General features: G+C 51.2%; 2 protein-coding genes across 4 annotated transcripts; one reads left to right on the top strand and one right to left on the bottom strand.

Annotated features, from left to right (window-relative positions):
* The first annotated feature begins 492 nt into the window (after window positions 1-492).
* Dvl2 (dishevelled segment polarity protein 2) lies at window positions 493-10,435 on the top strand. 3 transcript variants are annotated; one of them, XM_048448478.3, is made up of 15 exons: window positions 493-956; window positions 4,904-4,973; window positions 5,237-5,382; window positions 5,518-5,615; window positions 5,708-5,843; window positions 6,009-6,099; window positions 6,211-6,280; window positions 6,367-6,506; window positions 6,594-6,670; window positions 7,426-7,493; window positions 7,867-7,995; window positions 8,069-8,200; window positions 8,325-8,504; window positions 9,100-9,318; window positions 9,450-10,435. In XM_048448478.3, exons 1-15 carry the CDS (start codon window positions 763-765, stop codon window positions 9,896-9,898), a joined length of 2,199 nt encoding a protein of 732 aa, XP_048304435.1. In that variant the 5' UTR covers window positions 493-762; the 3' UTR covers window positions 9,899-10,435. The 3 variants fall into 3 exon arrangements, with proteins under 3 accessions (XP_048304435.1, XP_085551313.1, XP_048304434.1); XM_085695187.2 differs by having other exon boundaries at window positions 5,690-5,843; XM_048448477.3 differs by having other exon boundaries at window positions 5,518-5,627.
* A 171-nt stretch (window positions 10,436-10,606) lies between these two features.
* On the bottom strand, window positions 10,607-15,838 carry Acadvl (acyl-CoA dehydrogenase very long chain). The gene is made up of 20 exons (XM_048448480.3): window positions 15,678-15,838; window positions 15,535-15,610; window positions 15,206-15,271; window positions 15,045-15,117; window positions 14,900-14,964; window positions 14,675-14,809; window positions 13,907-14,051; window positions 13,637-13,766; window positions 13,418-13,543; window positions 12,911-13,109; window positions 12,615-12,719; window positions 12,114-12,200; window positions 11,966-12,028; window positions 11,748-11,849; window positions 11,573-11,670; window positions 11,419-11,491; window positions 11,269-11,341; window positions 11,116-11,188; window positions 10,948-11,023; window positions 10,607-10,874 (listed from the first exon to the last, which is right to left on the bottom strand). The coding sequence occupies exons 1-20, from the start codon at window positions 15,737-15,739 to the stop codon at window positions 10,737-10,739; spliced, it is 1,965 nt and encodes a 654-aa protein (XP_048304437.3). The 5' UTR covers window positions 15,740-15,838; the 3' UTR covers window positions 10,607-10,736.
* Between the last annotated feature and the right edge of the window lie 1,960 nt (window positions 15,839-17,798).

Below are 17,798 nucleotides of genomic sequence, written 5' to 3'. Positions count from 1 at the left end.
AATCGCATAATTTGGGAGATGGAGACAGAAGATTTAGGGGCTAAGGCTGGCTTTGACTACATGAGACATGAAGTCAAAGCCCCACATCATCCTCCTTCACTCAAAGTCAAATCTTGAAAGGACTAGCTCCCAGCTTTTCTCAAGCCAGAGGTCACCCTAGGGGCCCACGTTTTTTTTTTGCTTTACCGATAACCTGCCCCTTATCCCCCGTAGTTGCCCCTGAGGTGCTTTGAGCTCTAGGTTTGGGATGGGCAAAGCAAAGTGGGAGCCCCTTGTCAGCTTTCTAAGAGCTGAAGCCGGGTTGGCCATAGTACTTCGTGTGGGGCGGGGCGCACACTTGGGGGCGGAGTCATTTAGGGCCGAAGACCGTTGCTCAAGGCAGCGATCACGTGAGGGTCTAGGAGGAGCTTATAGTAACGTGACACAAGAAAATCACGTGAAGGAGGTCGGCTGCGCAAAGTGGGCGGGCTTGTGTCACGTGGCATGGGGAGAGGTGGGCGGGGACCTCGATAGTGTTCGCGACGTTGGTGGCGGTGGTGCTGGTGGTGGTGGACATCGGCTTTGGGGTCCAGAGCTTTGGGTCTTGCTCTACGGCTCTGACCTATCACCCTGCTGTTCCACGCCGTCCTCCTTGGGCGCGTCTCCTGCACTGGCCCTGCCCTGTCGGCGCTAGCACGTCAGTTTGCGGGTGTGCGCAGGCGCGGCGGGGGCGCTTAGTCCCGTTGGGTGGGCGGCTGAGCCTGGGAGCGCGCGAGTGAGACCATGGCGGGCAGCAGCGCGGGGGGCGGTGGTGTAGGCGAGACGAAGGTGATTTACCATCTGGATGAGGAAGAGACTCCCTACCTGGTGAAGATTCCTGTCCCGGCAGAGCGCATCACCCTCGGCGATTTCAAGAGCGTTTTGCAGCGGCCCGCGGGCGCTAAGTACTTTTTCAAGTCTATGGATCAGGATTTTGGGTAAGTGCGAGGCCTAGACTGGGAAGGACGATGCGTGTGCTAGAATGGATTGGGCGATATTGAGGGGGACAGGTCTGCCTTGGAATTTTTCTGGCCTGTAGTGGAACCTAGCATATTGTGCTGTGCTTGGGTAGATCGCCCATCCCAAGACGGACAAGGTTGAACACAGAGAGCTTGAGAAGAACGGACTAGACTTCAGTAAACCAGAGGCAAGAAAATTTGGTTGGAATAATGGGACACACTGGTTTGCTTGACCATTCTCTCCACTTGATTTTAGCCAAAAGGCTAAGAGGCGTTGCTTGAGGATAGTCTAGGATTGTGCTGATTTCAGATTCATTTATCTTTTGGTAGTCTGGTGTGTTCTCAGACGTCTGTACGAGAATAACATAGGAATATTCTGTAGCTTTTTGTTTGTTTGTTTGCTCGTTTTGATTTGTTCTTTTGTTATGAGACAGGGCTTTATTCTTTGTATCCTAGGCTGATTTCGAACTAATAGAGTTCCTGCTTCAGCCTCGAATTAACAGCTCGAATTAACAGGTGTAAGCCAATATGCTGGGCATGCAGAGTCATTATGTAGATTGGGCTATCGTTAGACAATTTAGGCTATCCTGGCTTATTAATTAGGTCCCATAGTATTATTATTTTGGGACGGTGTAATCTGTAATAATGAAGAGAGGTCTCTATTGGAATGTCTTAGGCTGTTTAGAAGTAGATTTTTCTGGCAAAGTTTGCACCGTTCTGGACTCTACAGGGATCTTATTTTTTCTTTGGGCTACACCTTCCTCCCTTACCCTCGTCCGCTGGTTGGGGCTGGGGAGCAAATTGGAGGTTTGTTTGTTTTATTTTAAAGATATTTTATGTGTATGGGTGTTTTTCATGGGTGCTTATTTGTGCACGGCAAGCATGCAGTGCCCACAGAAACCAGAAGATGGCATGGGTCTCTTGGAACTAGAGTTATATGTGTTAGCCTCTATGTAGGTGCTGGAAATTGCACTCCAGTCCTTTGGAAGAGCAGTCAGTGTTCTTAACTGCTAAGACAGGATTTCATTCTGTAACTAAAACTACCTAGAGCTCACAATGTAGAACAGGCTCACCTTGAATTTGTAGCAACCTTTGCTCTACTTCTGTATTCCGAGTGCTAGGACCAGAGATGTGTGACACTATTCCTGGCCTAGACCTGGGTTTATTGTTACAAGACGGGGACAAATAGGTACAAATATGCTGGTGGTGCCAGTCCAGACAACTGTATTGGGGTCTCGCAGGCGAGACTGGTGCAGACAGCTACTTGCGTGGTAGAGACTCTGGGGCTCTGGTAGAATAGATTGGGTTCTGGGGTAATTTGAGACATTCTGGGTGATGATCCTGGGCTGGATGAAGTCGCTGAGTAAAACAGAGCAAGGCAGCCTTTTGTTTTGTCGCTCTTGGGACTGAACCTTCTGTGTGTCCTTGGGCTCAGGGTTGGAAGGTAGAGTGCATTAGGGTCAAATATCCTGAGCTGGCATCAGCAAGGATAACAGGGTACTGGGAGGAAAAGGTTATCTATGGCCTGGCTTGGGGAGAGACTCCCTTACCTGTGAAGTCTCCGGTTGGAGCATATTCCCCATCAACTGGAACGGAACAAACTGGACTCTCGCTAAAGATTGTTTCACATGGGCAAAGTGATACTGTCTAGGGCCTTGTCTTGGATTTAAGTCAAGGCTCTTCTTTTTGCATTATAATTTCAGGCAATTTATCTAGCTTTTGTGCTTTGATTTCTTCATCTGTGGATTGATGATAATCATAGTGTAAAATGCTTAATTTAGGTGCACAGCACATGGTAAATTCATTTAGTACTGAGGCTAACTAGTTCGTAGACTAGATTATAGTGATATAAAATTGCCTGCCTTGAAGGAGACTGGGCCCTGCTGAGGTTGGGTTATCTGGGAAGAGTTGTACACACTGAGCAGACCAGTGGTGACTGGGCTATGTCATCTTGACAGCGGGTATATGAGACATATACATACCCTCAAAATGAGTCATATACCTAAGGCCCCCAGAGCATATTAGGCTAGGGTTAATCAGAAAAGAGGTTTTATTATCTTTATTTTTTAGACTTTTAAAATTTTATATATATATGAGTGTTTTGCTCGCATGTATGTATGTGCACCATGTGCACGCCTGGTGCCTATGAACATTAGAAAGGACGGTCAAATCTCGGAACTGGAGTTAAGGACGGTTGCGAGCTACTATGTGAGTGCTGGGAACCAAACCTGGGTCTTCTGCAAGAGCCAACTGAGCCAGCTCTTCAGCCCCGGGACAAGAAGTTGTAGTTTGAAGGTGAGGGTGTGTGTAGGTGAAAGCAGGCCTCATGTCTCATATTTTGCCACCGTGTGTTTGCTAATGCTTACTAAGTGTCGCACTGGTGCTGCACACCCAGGGCACATGTTCAGCAGAATAGGTGCTAATGATTTCTTGTGGGTATTGAGAAGAAACAAGTCTGGTCCGCTGCAGGAACCTGTGGGAGGCTGGCCTCCAAGGCTGGGCTTCAGCGTTTTTCAGGCTGAGCAGATTGCTTGTGAGATGAGGCAGCCGGGAAATGGGAAGCCTAGCTTCCCTTCTCTGTGGGAGCTTTCCTAGTGTGGAGTATTACGGATGCATGAAGGGTGTTTTTACCCAGCAAAGGCCACACATCTGGACAGTCTCTGGATGGGAATTAGAATTGCACAGCAGAGAATTACACAGGGACCAGAGCATTATATGGGACAGATATGTAGAACGGAGATAAGGTTAGCAAGGCTCCTAAATTAGATATTTGGAGCCCTGGAAAACTGTCCCAGAATGCCTATGGAGTGGTCTTTTGAGGTTTGCATTAAATGGGAAGAAGTCTTTGGAGGAGCATTGGATCTCTAAGGATGAGCTGGGGCTGAGGTTGGAGTAAGATAAGGAAAGCGGCTGGAGATTATTTACATGTGAAAACAAATAGTTTCATTGTAGATGCATAGGAGTCAGGCCCCATGGTAATGGGTGACAGTCATGGTGACACTCCTGTGTTCCCAGGAAGCAGAGGCCAATCTGCACCCTGATCTATATAGTGAATTCCAGGCCATCCCAGGGTAAAAAAATGAGGACCCCCCCCCACACACAAAAAAGGCAGAGAACTGGGTCTAGAGAGGCTTGGTCCTCTTTTAGAGGACCTGAGTTCGGTTCCCACCACTCAAATAGTAGCTTACACCACCAGTGAGTCTAGCTCTGGGGCCTAATACCCTTCCTGTCCTCTGCAGGCGCCCTCACACACATTAGTGACGGTCATTCACCCGGACATGCACCTTAAAAAACATACAGGGTGCTAGCTAGAGTCAACATGCTTGGATACGAAGGAGATTGGGAGAGAATTTGAATGAGATTTTGGGGGTTCTGGTCTCTCTCTCTCTCTCTCTCTCTCTCTCTCTCTCTCTCTCTCGCACTCTCAGTTTTCAAGACAGGGTTTCTCTGTAGCCCTGGCTATCCTGGAATTCACTGTGTAGACCAGGCTGGCCTTGGATCTGCCTGCTCTGCCTCCCGAGTGCTGCTTCTTCTTCTGGATTTTTTTTTTTATAACTTTTTAAAAAATATTTATTTATTTATTATGTATACAATATTCTGTCTGTGTGTATGTCTGCAGGCCAGAAGAGGGCACCAGACCTCATTTCAGATGGTTATGAGCCACCATGTGGTTGCCGAGAATTGAACTCAGGACCTTTGGAAGAGCAGGAAATGCTCTTAACCACTGAGCCATCTCTCCAGCCCCCCTGCTTCTGGATTTTATTTGTTTTGTTTTGTTAAGTTTGTTTGGTTACAGGGTCTTTCTATGTAACCCTGGCTGGCTTCAAGTTCCCTGAGTCCCTCCTGCCTCTGCCTCCCAAGTGTTAGAGTTGAAGGTGTGAGCCACCACGCCTGGTATCTTCCTGACCGCTCTGCTCTCTCCACAGGGTGGTGAAGGAAGAGATTTCAGACGACAATGCGCGCCTCCCATGCTTCAACGGAAGGGTTGTCTCCTGGGTAAGGGGAAGCATTGCCATGCTGCTTCCAACTTCAGAGTCTTCCTGCCCTTCCTGCGGCCTCCCCCACTGTCCAGTCATTGGGGGCCCTGGCTGCAGTGGGCATTCCTCAGCCTTCTCTTTCTGTAGCCTCCCATACTGGTTGCTTTTTTTTCTGGGTTGTTCTCCCAGGCTTCTGAGACCCTGGCCTCTCTCTGCCCATTTCCCATAGTCTTGCCACTTAAACAGCTACCCAGTGGAGCCATGTTTTCTTGCCCCCTTTAGCTAGTGTCATCAGATAACCCCCAGCCTGAGATGGCTCCCCCAACCCATGAGTCTCGGACAGAACTGGTTCCTCCACCTCCGCCATTACCTCCTTTGCCTCCAGAAAGAACCAGTGGCATTGGGGACTCAAGGCCGCCATCCTTCCAGTGAGTCCTTTACGTTCTTGAGTCCAGGGGAGGGAAGCGAAGATGGCCTCCAGCCCACGCCCTTGGAGAGGGGAGACTGAGGATTCAGTGCTCTGCCTGGCTGACAGTGTTTGGAAACTGTCTCTACCTCTGTAGCCCTAATGTGTCCAGCAGCCATGAAAACCTAGATCCTCAGACAGAAACTGAGTCTGTTGTGTCCCTGAGACGAGAACGACCTCGGAGGAGAGACAGCAGTGAGCATGGCGGTGAGGGGACAGCCCTGGAGGCAGGGGAGACTGGGACCTGGGAGGGAGGCCTGGCTCCTGAGGTTCTCATGTATACGTAGCTGGTGGCCACAGGCCCAGTGGCACCTCGAGGCTGGAGCGCCACCTGGCTGGGTACGAGAGTTCCTCCACTCTCATGACCAGTGAGCTGGAGAGCACCAGCCTGGGAGACTCCGATGAGGATGACACCATGAGCAGGTATGTTTCACACTCTCTGTCTCCGCCCAGGGCTTCCTCTATCACCTTCCCTCACCCCCTACCCCCGCTCCCCCGCTTCCCCTCTCTCCCGTTAGTCTTCTTGTTATTCCATGTGGCCCCCTGACCACTTCCACCTCTGCATGCCCTGCTTCTCAACTGTATCAGATTCAGCAGCTCCACCGAGCAGAGCAGTGCCTCCCGCCTCCTCAAGCGCCACCGAAGGCGGAGGAAGCAGCGGCCACCACGCATGGAAAGGGTGAGGGTTCTTTTGGGAGAAGCAGGCCTTAGTTTAGCTGCTTTGACAAGAGGCTTAGGGCTCGTCTCTGTTGATAAAGAGCGTTCACCTCTTCCCTGTCTTCCGTCACAGACCTCATCCTTCAGCAGTGTCACCGATTCCACAATGTCCCTCAACATCATCACAGTCACACTCAACATGGGTATGGAAGGTTCCCATGAGAGGAGGGGAGGAGAGGGTCTCCAGGGTTTCTGGGCTTTAGTCCCCTCATGTGAGCTCCCTCCACAGAGAAGTACAACTTCCTGGGCATCTCCATTGTGGGCCAGAGTAATGAGCGGGGTGACGGAGGCATCTACATCGGCTCCATCATGAAGGGGGGCGCTGTGGCCGCTGATGGGCGTATCGAGCCTGGAGACATGCTTTTGCAGGTATGCTGACTGATTGGCTGCGGGCTTGGGCAGAGGCTCTCACTCTCCCTCCCGCCCTGTCTCTGAGCCGCTTCTCCTCCCTTCCAGGTGAATGACATGAACTTTGAGAACATGAGCAATGATGATGCTGTGCGGGTGCTGAGGGATATTGTGCATAAACCAGGGTGAGCCTGTGTGGGTGCCGGTCCTCTATGCATAAACCAGGGTGAGCCCGTGTGGGTACCTGTCCTCTGTGCATAAACCAGGGTGAGCCCGTGTGGGTGCCGGTCCTTAGGCCTTTTGTTTTTAAGTCCTTTCACCTTTGTTTTGCAATTTAAAAAAGAAGTGAGGCCAGGCATAGTGACACACACCTTTAATTATAGCACCTTTGAGACAGAGACAGGTGGCTCTCTGGTTATGAAGCCAGCCTGGTATACATAGTGAGTTCCAGCCAGGCATATCTACATAGTGAGACCCTGTCTCAAAAAAAAAACAAAACAAAAAACAAAAAAAACAAAATAACAAATCGAAGTGGCTGTACATGTCTCTCCAGACTAAATCATGAAACAAATGTAAGTACCTCAGAAAGCCCACCCACTGCGCACCCCTTCCCACGCCACCCTTCTTACTATGGTAATTACTCTTGACTTCTTTGGTCAAGAAAACTGTCAATGGTTTTCCACCCATGCCTGAATCCTGGAACACGATGGTTCAGTGTTACCTGTGTCACGCTTCCTGTGAATGAATTGTACAGTGTGTACTCCCTGTTTCACTCAGCAGTGTGATTTTAACTCACCATATTGGTGAGTCATCCTCACTGTGGAACCCCCACTCTCACTTGCTCCAGTCTGGTTCTCTGTGTCTTAATCCTTGTATCAGGCCTTGGGCCTCCTGAGGTCTTTCCCCTCTACTTGCCTGACTGGCCTTCTCTTCCCCACAGCCCCATCGTGCTGACCGTGGCCAAGTGTTGGGATCCCTCTCCCCAGGCTTACTTCACCCTCCCCCGAAGTGAGTGATGCTCAGACAGGGATCTGAAGTTAAGAGATCTGGGGAGCCTGGGCATGGTGGGGCTTAAGCTAATTAATTAATTCTGGCACCTGGGAAGCTAAGACAGGAGGCTCTCCCAAAGTTTGAGGCCAGCCTGGAATACATAGTGAGTTCCAGGCCAGCCTGGGCTACAGAATGAAACCCTGCCTCGAACAATCAAGAACAAAAAGAAATTAAAAGAGCCAGAAGATGAGGTTGGGCTTCCAAGTTACAGGGAATGGGTTCAGGAAGGCCAAGGGAGGAGGGTGCAACAGGATTCTTAATGGAGTGTATGGGGCTTGTTTTCTAGGACTGAGTAGTGATGATCTTGGTGATTATTTTATTTTTGTTCCAGATGAGCCCATCCAGCCAATTGATCCTGCTGCCTGGGTGTCACACTCCGCTGCACTGACTGGCACCTTCCCTGCTTACCCAGGCTCTTCGTCTATGAGCACGATCACATCCGGCTCCTCCCTGCCTGATGGTGAGTCTCGAGCCCCTCCCCATCTCCCTCTTTGAGTGGATCTTTCTCAGTTCTCTGTTGTCTCCTCTGTCAGGCTGTGAAAGCCGGGGACTCTCCATCCACATGGACATGGCCTCTGTGACCAAGGCCATGGCAGCCCCAGAGTCTGGGCTAGAAGTCCGGGACCGCATGTGGCTCAAGATCACCATCCCAAATGCCTTTCTAGGTATTCCCAGGCCCTGAGCAAGGTGGCATGGGAAGGGGAGGAAGAGGCCAAGGGTGGGAGCAGCATGATGGGAGGGTAGACGTTGAGAGGAGAATCTGACTCTCCCCACTGTGACTAATCTCAGGCTCAGATGTGGTAGACTGGCTGTACCATCATGTGGAAGGTTTTCCTGAGCGCCGGGAGGCCAGAAAGTATGCCAGCGGGCTATTGAAGGCGGGACTCATCCGACATACTGTCAACAAGATAACCTTTTCTGAGCAGTGCTATTATGTCTTTGGAGACCTCAGTGGTGGCTGTGAGAGTTGTAAGTCACGTACCCTGATGTGGGACAGCAGGCTGTCCTGCCTTGTTCTACAGTCCAACCCTAAACCTGGTCCAGAAACTAGCCAGGGCCACCAGGTTATTCAGGCACCGTGTATCCGCACTTGGCCTTGTGGTGGCCAACCGTGGGGCTGATGGGTGTCTGCATGCTGCTGAACAAACCACGTACCAGTTGCAGAGCGGTGTTCCCGAGGGGAAGAATGCCTCATGAGTCCCACAGAAGTATACTGGGCTAGTGATAGTGACTCTGGCTGTGTCTTTGCCCTTGTAGCAGAGTTTCCTGTTTCCAGGCCATCATGAGCTCTGTGCCCCTCGCATTGTGAGTGGCTTTGGAGAAACGGTTTCTATCTGCTCCCAGGAATCCTAGCCTCTTAAAACAGAGACCTCTCGCTGGGCAGTGGTGGCACACTCCTTTAATCCCAGCACTCAGGAGGGAGAGGCAGGCGGATCTCTGAGTTTAAGGCCAGCCTGGTCTACAAGAACTAGTTCCAGAACAGGGTCCAAAGCTACAGAGAAACCCTGTCTCAAAAAAACCAAAACAAAACAAAAACAGGGACCTCGCTTTCTTTTTGTTCCAGACCTAGTTAACCTGTCTCTGAATGACAATGATGGCTCCAGTGGGGCTTCAGACCAAGATACCCTAGCTCCTCTTCCTGGAGCTACCCCCTGGCCCCTGCTGCCTACTTTCTCCTACCAGTATCCAGCCCCACACCCCTACAGCCCACAGCCTCCACCCTACCACGAGCTTTCATCTTATACTTATGGTGGAGGCAGTGCCAGCAGCCAACACAGTGAAGGTAATCACCCCCACATACCAGTATAGCTAGTAGAGGGGACTCAGGGAGGAGAGACAAGAGCAGGGGCTGGGGGAATCCAGAGGGCTCTGTGCTGAGCTTCACTTACCCCGTTCCCTCCCCCCTTCCAACAGGGAGCCGGAGCAGTGGGTCAACAAGAAGTGATGGGGGGGCCGGGCGCACAGGCAGGCCTGAGGAGCGGGCCCCTGAGTCCAAGTCTGGCAGTGGCAGTGAGTCCGAGCTGTCCAGCCGTGGAGGCAGCCTTCGGCGTGGTGGGGAGCCTGGTGGGACTGGTGATGGGGGCCCCCCTCCATCCAGGGGCTCAACAGGCGGTACTCCTAATCTCCGAGCCCTTCCAGGGCTCCATCCCTACGGCCCTCCCCCTGGCATGGCTCTCCCTTATAATCCCATGATGGTTGTCATGATGCCTCCACCCCCTCCTCCTGTCTCTACTGCAGTGCAGCCCCCTGGTGCTCCTCCAGTCAGAGACCTGGGCTCTGTGCCCCCAGAACTGACAGCTAGCCGTCAGAGCTTCCACATGGCCATGGGCAACCCCAGTGAATTTTTTGTAGATGTTATGTAGGGCCCACCTTGAGACCACATTGGGTCTGTGCCCTTGACCTGTCAAATTTCAGCTTGGTGCTCCTCGTAGTGCCTGGGTTCATCCTGGTGCTTGGTACCTACCACAAGGTTTTTGCCACTGTGACTCTCGCCAGCAGTGCCTGGTCCTTCCCCTTCCTAAGGGGTAATCGGGACCTTTGGTTATTTTTAGCTTTATTTTTTATAAGCCTTTTGGGGGGTTAAAATAGACTTTCTTATATTTTGGGGAGTATTTTTTATAGACATTTCTTCTTTTATATGAAGAATCCCTTCATATGAAATTTCCTGGGTCCCTTCCTTCTAACCCCAGATTATGACCACCACCTCCAATTGCCTAGTTAGCCATCACCTGGAGGGTGGGTGGTGGTTAGTGGTACCCTGGGAAGAGGAAGTGGGGCTGGGTACCCTAGACAGCAGTCCAAGAAAGCTGGTGGTGTACTTGGGGACTGTGTAGCTGCCTTTGTTATTCTATTTATTTTAGTCACTTGTATAAAACACAAAATAAAGCAATAGAGGCCAATTCCCAAAGCCTCTGGCTCCTTTCTTTGGGAGGCAGGCAGTGCAGAAGAGGAACCCGAGGGAGACACAAGGAGGGACCAGTCAGGTCCAGAAGCTGAGGGTGGCTTGCTAGAAAGTTGGGAGGGAAGCAGGCTGTGGAGAGGAGGGATTGGTGAGATGCAGCAGCCGAGGGTGGTGGCTTATTAGAAAGTTTATTGTTCTTAAGGTAGTAAGTATGCCAGAGGACACACAGGAAAAGTTGGCCCCGTGTTTGACATAAGAGAAGGCACATAACTGAGGTGGTAGGGCCTGACTGGGAGGATTCAGATCCGAAGGGGGTTGCTGGTGACCACGCCACCACTCTCCACCATAGCCTTGGAGATGCTTTTGAAGTTACGGAAGAGCTGCTGTTGAGGGCTGGATTGCAGGTTAGCCATATTTTCTCGGATCCGTGCTGCAGCCTGGGGAGAGGGAAGGAGAGGGTCAGGCCTCTGTCTCAGTTCCCCACCTGTGCCAGGTAGCTCCAAGGCTTACCTCAAAACACCAACTGTCACAGAGCATTTTCTCATGCTGTGCTTCGGGGCGGCCCTCACTCAGGGATCTCGAGGCTCTATAAGGAAACAGGAGGTTAAGATAATCCTGATGGTGCTGGCCCAGCTACTCTGGCTCAAAGCTCCCAAGCTTCCCGCTCTGCCTTCTTACCTGGAGAGAACCGCCACCATGGCGTAGAGGTCAATGGCTCCATCTGCCAGCCGGTGCAGCAGGAACTGTTCGTCTGTCAGGTAGATGAGGGTGGGGGTTAGTAGTGAGAGGGAGGGAATTGGCAGGAGGTAAGGGGTTGTAGAGCTCACTTACTGACAATCGCTTTTTTGTGCTTTATCAGCTTGGCCTCCACTACAGTGGCGAATTCCTCCAGAGCCTGTACCATCTGCAGAGACAAGAGTCACAGAGCTCAGAAAAAGCAGACAGCCCGTTGCTGCAGGCTCTGCTCTAAGGACCACTCACCAGTTCACCACTGCGACTTAACTCAGGGTGGACAACCCCTGACAGACTCAAACCACTGCCAATTCCTGTCCGCCTGGAGAGAAATGGAAGAGTGAGTGGCTGGTTAGTTGGTGTACACCATCTTGTCTTCCCCTGACCCTGTTCCCTGGCTCACCGCCTCAGCTGTTTGCCCGCTTCTCCTATCAGGAGGCCAACATTCCCAAGAGGATTCTTTAGGGCATTGCCCAGCCCAGAGAGTTCCTTTCCTTTGTCCTGTGGGGGAGGAAGGTCCCACAGTCAGGACTCGGTGTCTTTCATGCTTCCTCTCCCTTACTCTCCCTTCTTCTTACCATACAGCCCTGCAGAGCCACAAACAGTCGAAGAATGTCATTTGTCCCTTCAAAGATCCGGAAGATTCGAATATCTCGGAGCACACGCTCTACTCCAGGTTCCTAGTGCAGGGGAAGATACGTAAACCTCTGTTCACTCGGTTGGACGACCGTGCTGAGGAGTACTCTATACCCTCATGAAGCCCATCCCCCCCATTATCTGGATGCACACTCCGTACCTTCATGAAGCCCATGCCCCCCATTATCTGGATGCACTCATCCGTCACCTTCCAAGCTGCCTCCTAGGGACACAGAACCAGAGGAGTTTGGTTTTGGAGCTGAACTCCTGAACTGAACTCTGCCCTTCCATCATGCCTGGGTCCTCACCGAGCCAAAGATTTTGCTGATGGCAGCCTCTATCTGGAAGTCTGTGAATCCTTGGTCCATGTTGGCACTCAGCATGTAAGCCATGGACTGAGGGAGCGTGGTTGAGACATGGGGAAGAAAACAGGAAAGGGCTGCATCAGGCAGGATGGTTCGTTCTCCAATCTGCAATACCAGCTCCACTCTGCTCCCCCACAGTCCCTGATTCGCTTTCTCTAACCCCCTGGTCAGGTCTAACACATCCAGTAGGTGGTCCTCTGGGTTGGTGAACCCAGCTCCGGGCCTCAGACTTTTTAAAGGGATGGGCTAGAATTACTCTCTGGGAAAGCATCCGGGAAGCCCTTAGCCAAGCAACATCGCTCCTTCAGAAGCTGAACTGACTATGCCTCCTCGCATCCCCTAGGGCATTGGTGTAAAGCTGGAGACCCACTGCCCCAGGTGCTGCTGGGGGTTGTAGTCTGACCCAACTGTGAAGAAAGCCGTAGGGCTCCAGGATGCCCTTACCTCAGTCACATACTGCAGAATTGCCATCCGAGCCAGCTTTTCCTGGATCATCCCATAGTTGTGAATTTTGTCCCCAAACTGGGTACGATTAGTAGCAAAATCAACCTGAAAGGCACATGTATCCCACTAGTGATTGCGCAGTCTCCACTGGGGTGGGGACTGAAGACTTAACTTAGATCTGGAAGAGTGAGTGAGTGTGTCTGTGTTGCTCTGACAGGGGGAGTGCCTACAAGATAGCAGGGGCACATGTGCTGAGTGATTCCTTTAGGCCAGCTAGGGACGGAGACAGGGCTTACCGCTTTGGCAATGATGGCTTTCATGGTGCCTGCTAGGGTTGCAGCCATCCCAAATCTTCCATTGTTGAGGATATTCACAGCAATCTTGAAGCCACCTCCCACCTCTCCTAGCACGTTCTCTACTGGTACCTTCACTCCATCAAAGTACACTTCCGCTGTGTTGGATGCTTTGATACCCATCTTCTTTTCAGGGAGCCCACTGAAAAGGCAGGGCAGGAACGCTGAGGTGTGAATAGGTTGCCATGGGGGAAAATGCTCCCCCTGCCCCCAGTCCTTATGATCCGGGAGAAACTCTACAGGCTGTAGAGAGGATACAGGCACTGCCCATGTGGCCTAGGATTATGGAGCTCTGGTTATGTCCTGTTACTCTGTGTTCCCCCAAGAAAACAAACTGCCCACTTCCTTTGGCTCTTGTACATTCCCCAGTGTGACCTGTCACAATCATTTGCTTTTGAGAGCCCAAGGCTGTCCCCTTGATTCCACCTTGTCTTCCCCACGCACACTCACTGGGTAACACCTCCAAAGCTTCTCTCTACCACAAAAGCTGTGATCTTTTCTTTCACGGCCCCCGTGGCTGCATCTTTAATTGGTGTCTTGGCAAAGACAGTGAAAATATCTGCGATGCCCCCATTGCTGTGGAAGAAGGAGGCGATCATTAAGTGGTGTGGCTCAGAGCAGCGAGGTCAGGAGATTGGGCTGAAGGGACGAAGAGAAATGGAAGATTGCCTGATCCAAATCTTGGTTCCATTGAGAGTATAGTATTTCCCACAGGGGCTGGGTACAGCTGAGGCTCGAATGGAGGCTGCATCCGACCCACTTGAGGGTTCTGTTAGGCAGAAAGCTGCCACAGCTTCCCCTGTTGGGGAAAGAACAGGTTTGCGTGAGATCCTGCTGACTATCAAAGTTGTGTCCCTCCCATACTATCCCCAGGCAGTTCCTTGTGGCACCAGGAGCCACTCACACTTCTTACCCCTAGACCTCCTAAGGTTGCCTTACCAGATGCCACTTTGGGGAGGTATTTTTCTTTCTGGGCCTTTGTGCCAAAGAGCAAGATGCCTTTGAAACCGATGCTCTGATGAGCTCCCAGGGTAACGCTAACACCAAGGTCATACATGCCCACGATCTCTGCCAAGCGAGCATACTGGAGGGGAAGAAGGCGCCTGGGATTGTAATGAGCTACACTGAGCTGGGCCTCAACAGGAGAGTGCAGGCAGTAAGGCAGCGCAGCGGCTGACCTGGGTCATCTCTACTGTGAGCATGTCAGAGTAAAGCGGGACCTAAGAGGCTCTGGGAGGACTGGTGGTGTAGCTCAGTGGTAGAGTTCTCACCTAGCATGCACCACCCTTTCCTGAGGAAACAAGAGCAGGGACACCAAAGGGCCTAGGTCTTTTGTTTCCTGAGACAGTCTCACTATGTAGCCCTGGCCAGCCTGGACCATGACTTATAGACCAGGCTGGCCTCAGACTCAGAGGTCCCCTTGCCTCTGCCCTCAGTGTGCTGGGACTAAAGGCATGCACTACTATGCCCAACTGCCCTGGCCTTGGTGGGAATATTTCCCACTACCCTGTTGCCACACAGTCCTTAAAGACTTAGGCTTCAGGGTTAGGACCTTGGTCCCAGTGGGTTGTACATAGATGCTGTTTTCAGGGGATGATGTCTGCATAGCTGAGAAACACAGCAGGCAGATGGTACGGCTATGTGCATGGCCCTAGTAGTGAGGAAGCTGACTGGGTTGTTAGTTAACAAGGGGGAGAGTCCTCTCACCTGGGTATTGCAGAGGCCCAAACCACCCAGCTCACTGGGTACTTGCAGACCAAATGCCCCCAGTTCCTTGAGACCCTGCAAAGTCTTCTCTTCCACCTGCTCCAAGGAGTCATTCTTGGCAGGGTCATTCACTTCCTGGGCAAGGAATAGGATCCCATATTCAGAGGCTCCTTTAAGCTTAACATCTGCCTACCCCAAGAGGGGCATGCCCCATTCATTGCTTACCTCAAAGAACCGGCCCACTGGTCCCACCAGCTCTTTGAGAAACTGTGTCTGTTCTTCATTGAGCACTGCAGAGTGGGAAAGCAAACAGGCCAGTCAGGTAGGGAGGCCGCCCTGCCTACACAGCCTCTGACTGCCCTTTGCTTACCAGATGGGTATGGGAACACCTGATCGGTGGTGAGCTGGCCTTTGAAGATCCCCACTGCAAAGGACTTGGATTCCTGGGCAGAGAAGAAACATTTCAGGGGGCTGGTTGGGGTGAGTCTACTCCCGGCTTATAAGGGTCAATTCAATTTCCGGGTCACTTACTGCCTTGGCTGGTTTTTCTCTGGTGGAAGCGTCAGAGGAGAGGGTTCCTGGCTTGTCCAGAACTGCCTGGGGGAAGGAAGAGCAGTTAAAAGACTCGAGATGGGTGTGCCGCAGAGAACACCGGGAAGCGCTGGCTCTGTGAACTGTGGGATCGAGTGTCTTTTCCCCTACTTTCTCACTAGGGCACCCTGGCTTGCCCTTTCCCCTACTTTCGATGCCAGAGTTTTCACCAGCCAGGTGACTGGGATGAAGAGAGACCCCTGTTGGTCGCAGGCTTGTGAAAAGATACAACTCCCACTTCTATGCCCCTTTCCTTATTTGTCACTTACCTGAGCGGCCTCACTGGCATAAAGTCGCTGGGCAGGGGTGGGCCGGTGCTGTCCCAGAAGCACAGTAGATCGCGAACTGTAAAGAGTCGGAGTTCAGTCCTGCCCTGGTTTCCAGACCCGCTGTCACCCTGCTATATACACACCTTCGGGTTCCCAGCCGCAGCAGCTGCCGCCCCACACTCGGGCTCATCCAAGCCGACTGCATCGCCAAGCCGCCCCAGAAGCCTTGACCGCTGACCTCTCCTTACGTCCAGCCTGGCTGAAGATTTTTCAGTCCGGGCCCTGACTCATACTCCATAATGCACTGCGCAGGGGGCGTGGTCTTTCCGGCCCCGATGCATGGTGGGAGCGTGCACCCGGTCCTTGTATTCTGACTGACCTAGAGTGAAAGATCTTCCAGCGATCCGTTTTCTTTCTCAAACTCTTTAGTGCCTCAGGTCTGAACTAAAGTCTAGTCTGCTAAATGAGATAAGATGGGCAAAAGGGGGAGGAGTTTAAATGACTACAGCCAGAGGGATGGAGAGACTGGAGGGAGGACTTAGAGGGCGAGAAAAAGGATGGAAGGTAAATATCGGATGCAGAGGCATGAATTGTTTGGAAAATGTCTCCAGCAAATAAAGAAGGGAATGAGGTAGCGGATGCAAGCTGGAGTGTGCTCTAAGCAAATTTTGAGATCTATGAGGTTTCACCAGCTCAAAACCTCTAAAAGCACAAAGCACATAGTAGAAGCCTCTGGTCTCTTTCATGGACTCCCGGAGAGGATGAGCCAGGAGGATCACCGTGAATTTGAGGCCTCAGAGACTCTGTTTTTTGTTTTTTGTTTTTTTTTTTTTTAAAGTAAAAGCTCCAAATAACAAGAAACTTATACTTCCTTTTTAAAAAAGCTTTTTTAATTATGTGTCTCTGTGTGCTTGTATATAGGTATGTGCACATGAGCGCAGTGTCTGTAGAGGCCAGAGGCAATGAGTCCTCTGGAGCTGGAGTTACAGGCAGTTGTGAGTCTCCTACATGGGTGCTGGGAACATAGCTCAGGTCCTCTAGAAGAACAATGTGCCTGCCTACCTTCCTTCCTTCCTTTCTTCTTTCCTTCTTTTTTTCCTTCTTTTTCCAAGACAAGGTTTTTCTGTGAAGTCCTGGTTGTCCTTGAACTCATTCTGTAGATTAGGCTAGCCTCAGACTCACAGAGATCCACCTGCCTCTGCCAAGTGCTGGGATTAAAAGCGTGTGCCACTACCACCCGGCACATTTCTTTACAATTTTAAAAGGTTTATTGTATTATTTTAGACTTGATGTATATGAGTACTTTGCCAGCATGTATATATACACATGACATGTCTCCCTGATGCCTACAGAGGTCAGAAGAGGGCATTGGATCCCCTGCAACTGGAGTTACAGATAGTCGTGTGCCACCATGTGTGTGGGTGCTGGAAACTGAACCCGTGTCCTCTGCAAGAGCAACAAACGCTCTTTGTTTGCTTTGTTTTTCTGTTTTTCCGGACAGGGTTTCCGTGTGTGATAGTCCTGGCTGTCCTGGAACTCACTTTGTAGACCACACTGGCCTTGAACTCACTGAGATCTGCCTGCCTCTGTTTCACCAAGTGCTGGGACTATAGGTGTATGCCACCACCACCTGGCTCAGCATCTAACACTCTTAACTGCTGAGCCATCACTCTCCTAAGCCTCACTTAAAAGTGTGTTTGTTTATGTAAGTGCACTCACACAAGCACTCTGAAGGTTGTTTATGTGTGTGTACACTCACACAAGCACTCTGGAAGTTGTTTATGTGTATGTGCTCTCACAAACACTCATCAGTTGTTTATGTGTGTGTGTGTGCTCACACAAGCACTAGTCAGTTTGTGTGTGCGCACTCACACAAGCACTTGTCAGAAGACAGCTTTCAATGTCAGTTCTCTTTCCACCTTTCTGTGGGTCCCTGATGTCAGGCTTAGCAGCAGGTCATTTTTCTCAGCGAGTCATGTCACTGACCCTTGTATACCCCTCTTTCCAGATTTCTCACTGTGGTCAGGCCTGGGACGAGAAAGAGCAGGGCCCAACTTAACTTTTTTGAATTGCTGGAACTGCCTTAGAAAAATCGCTCTTTCCCACTTTTCAGGAAAGTAGCTAAATTATACTGGCTTTTGGGGTGCACACTATGTGGTGCAAAGTGGCACCTGGGATCCCATGGCAGAATGACCCCAAGGTCTGCTTGCCTACTTTACCAGCTGCAGCTGCTTAGGGAAAAGGCAGCTCCATCTTGGCGGATT

The sequence above is a fragment of the Myodes glareolus genome, chromosome 9 (assembly GCF_982192425.1).
Source record: "Myodes glareolus chromosome 9, mMyoGla1.1, whole genome shotgun sequence".
In the NCBI taxonomy this organism is placed as follows: domain Eukaryota; kingdom Metazoa; phylum Chordata; class Mammalia; order Rodentia; family Cricetidae; genus Myodes; species Myodes glareolus.
The sequence above is the reverse complement of the archived record's forward strand: the minus strand, read 5'-3'. Positions and strand labels throughout refer to the sequence as shown.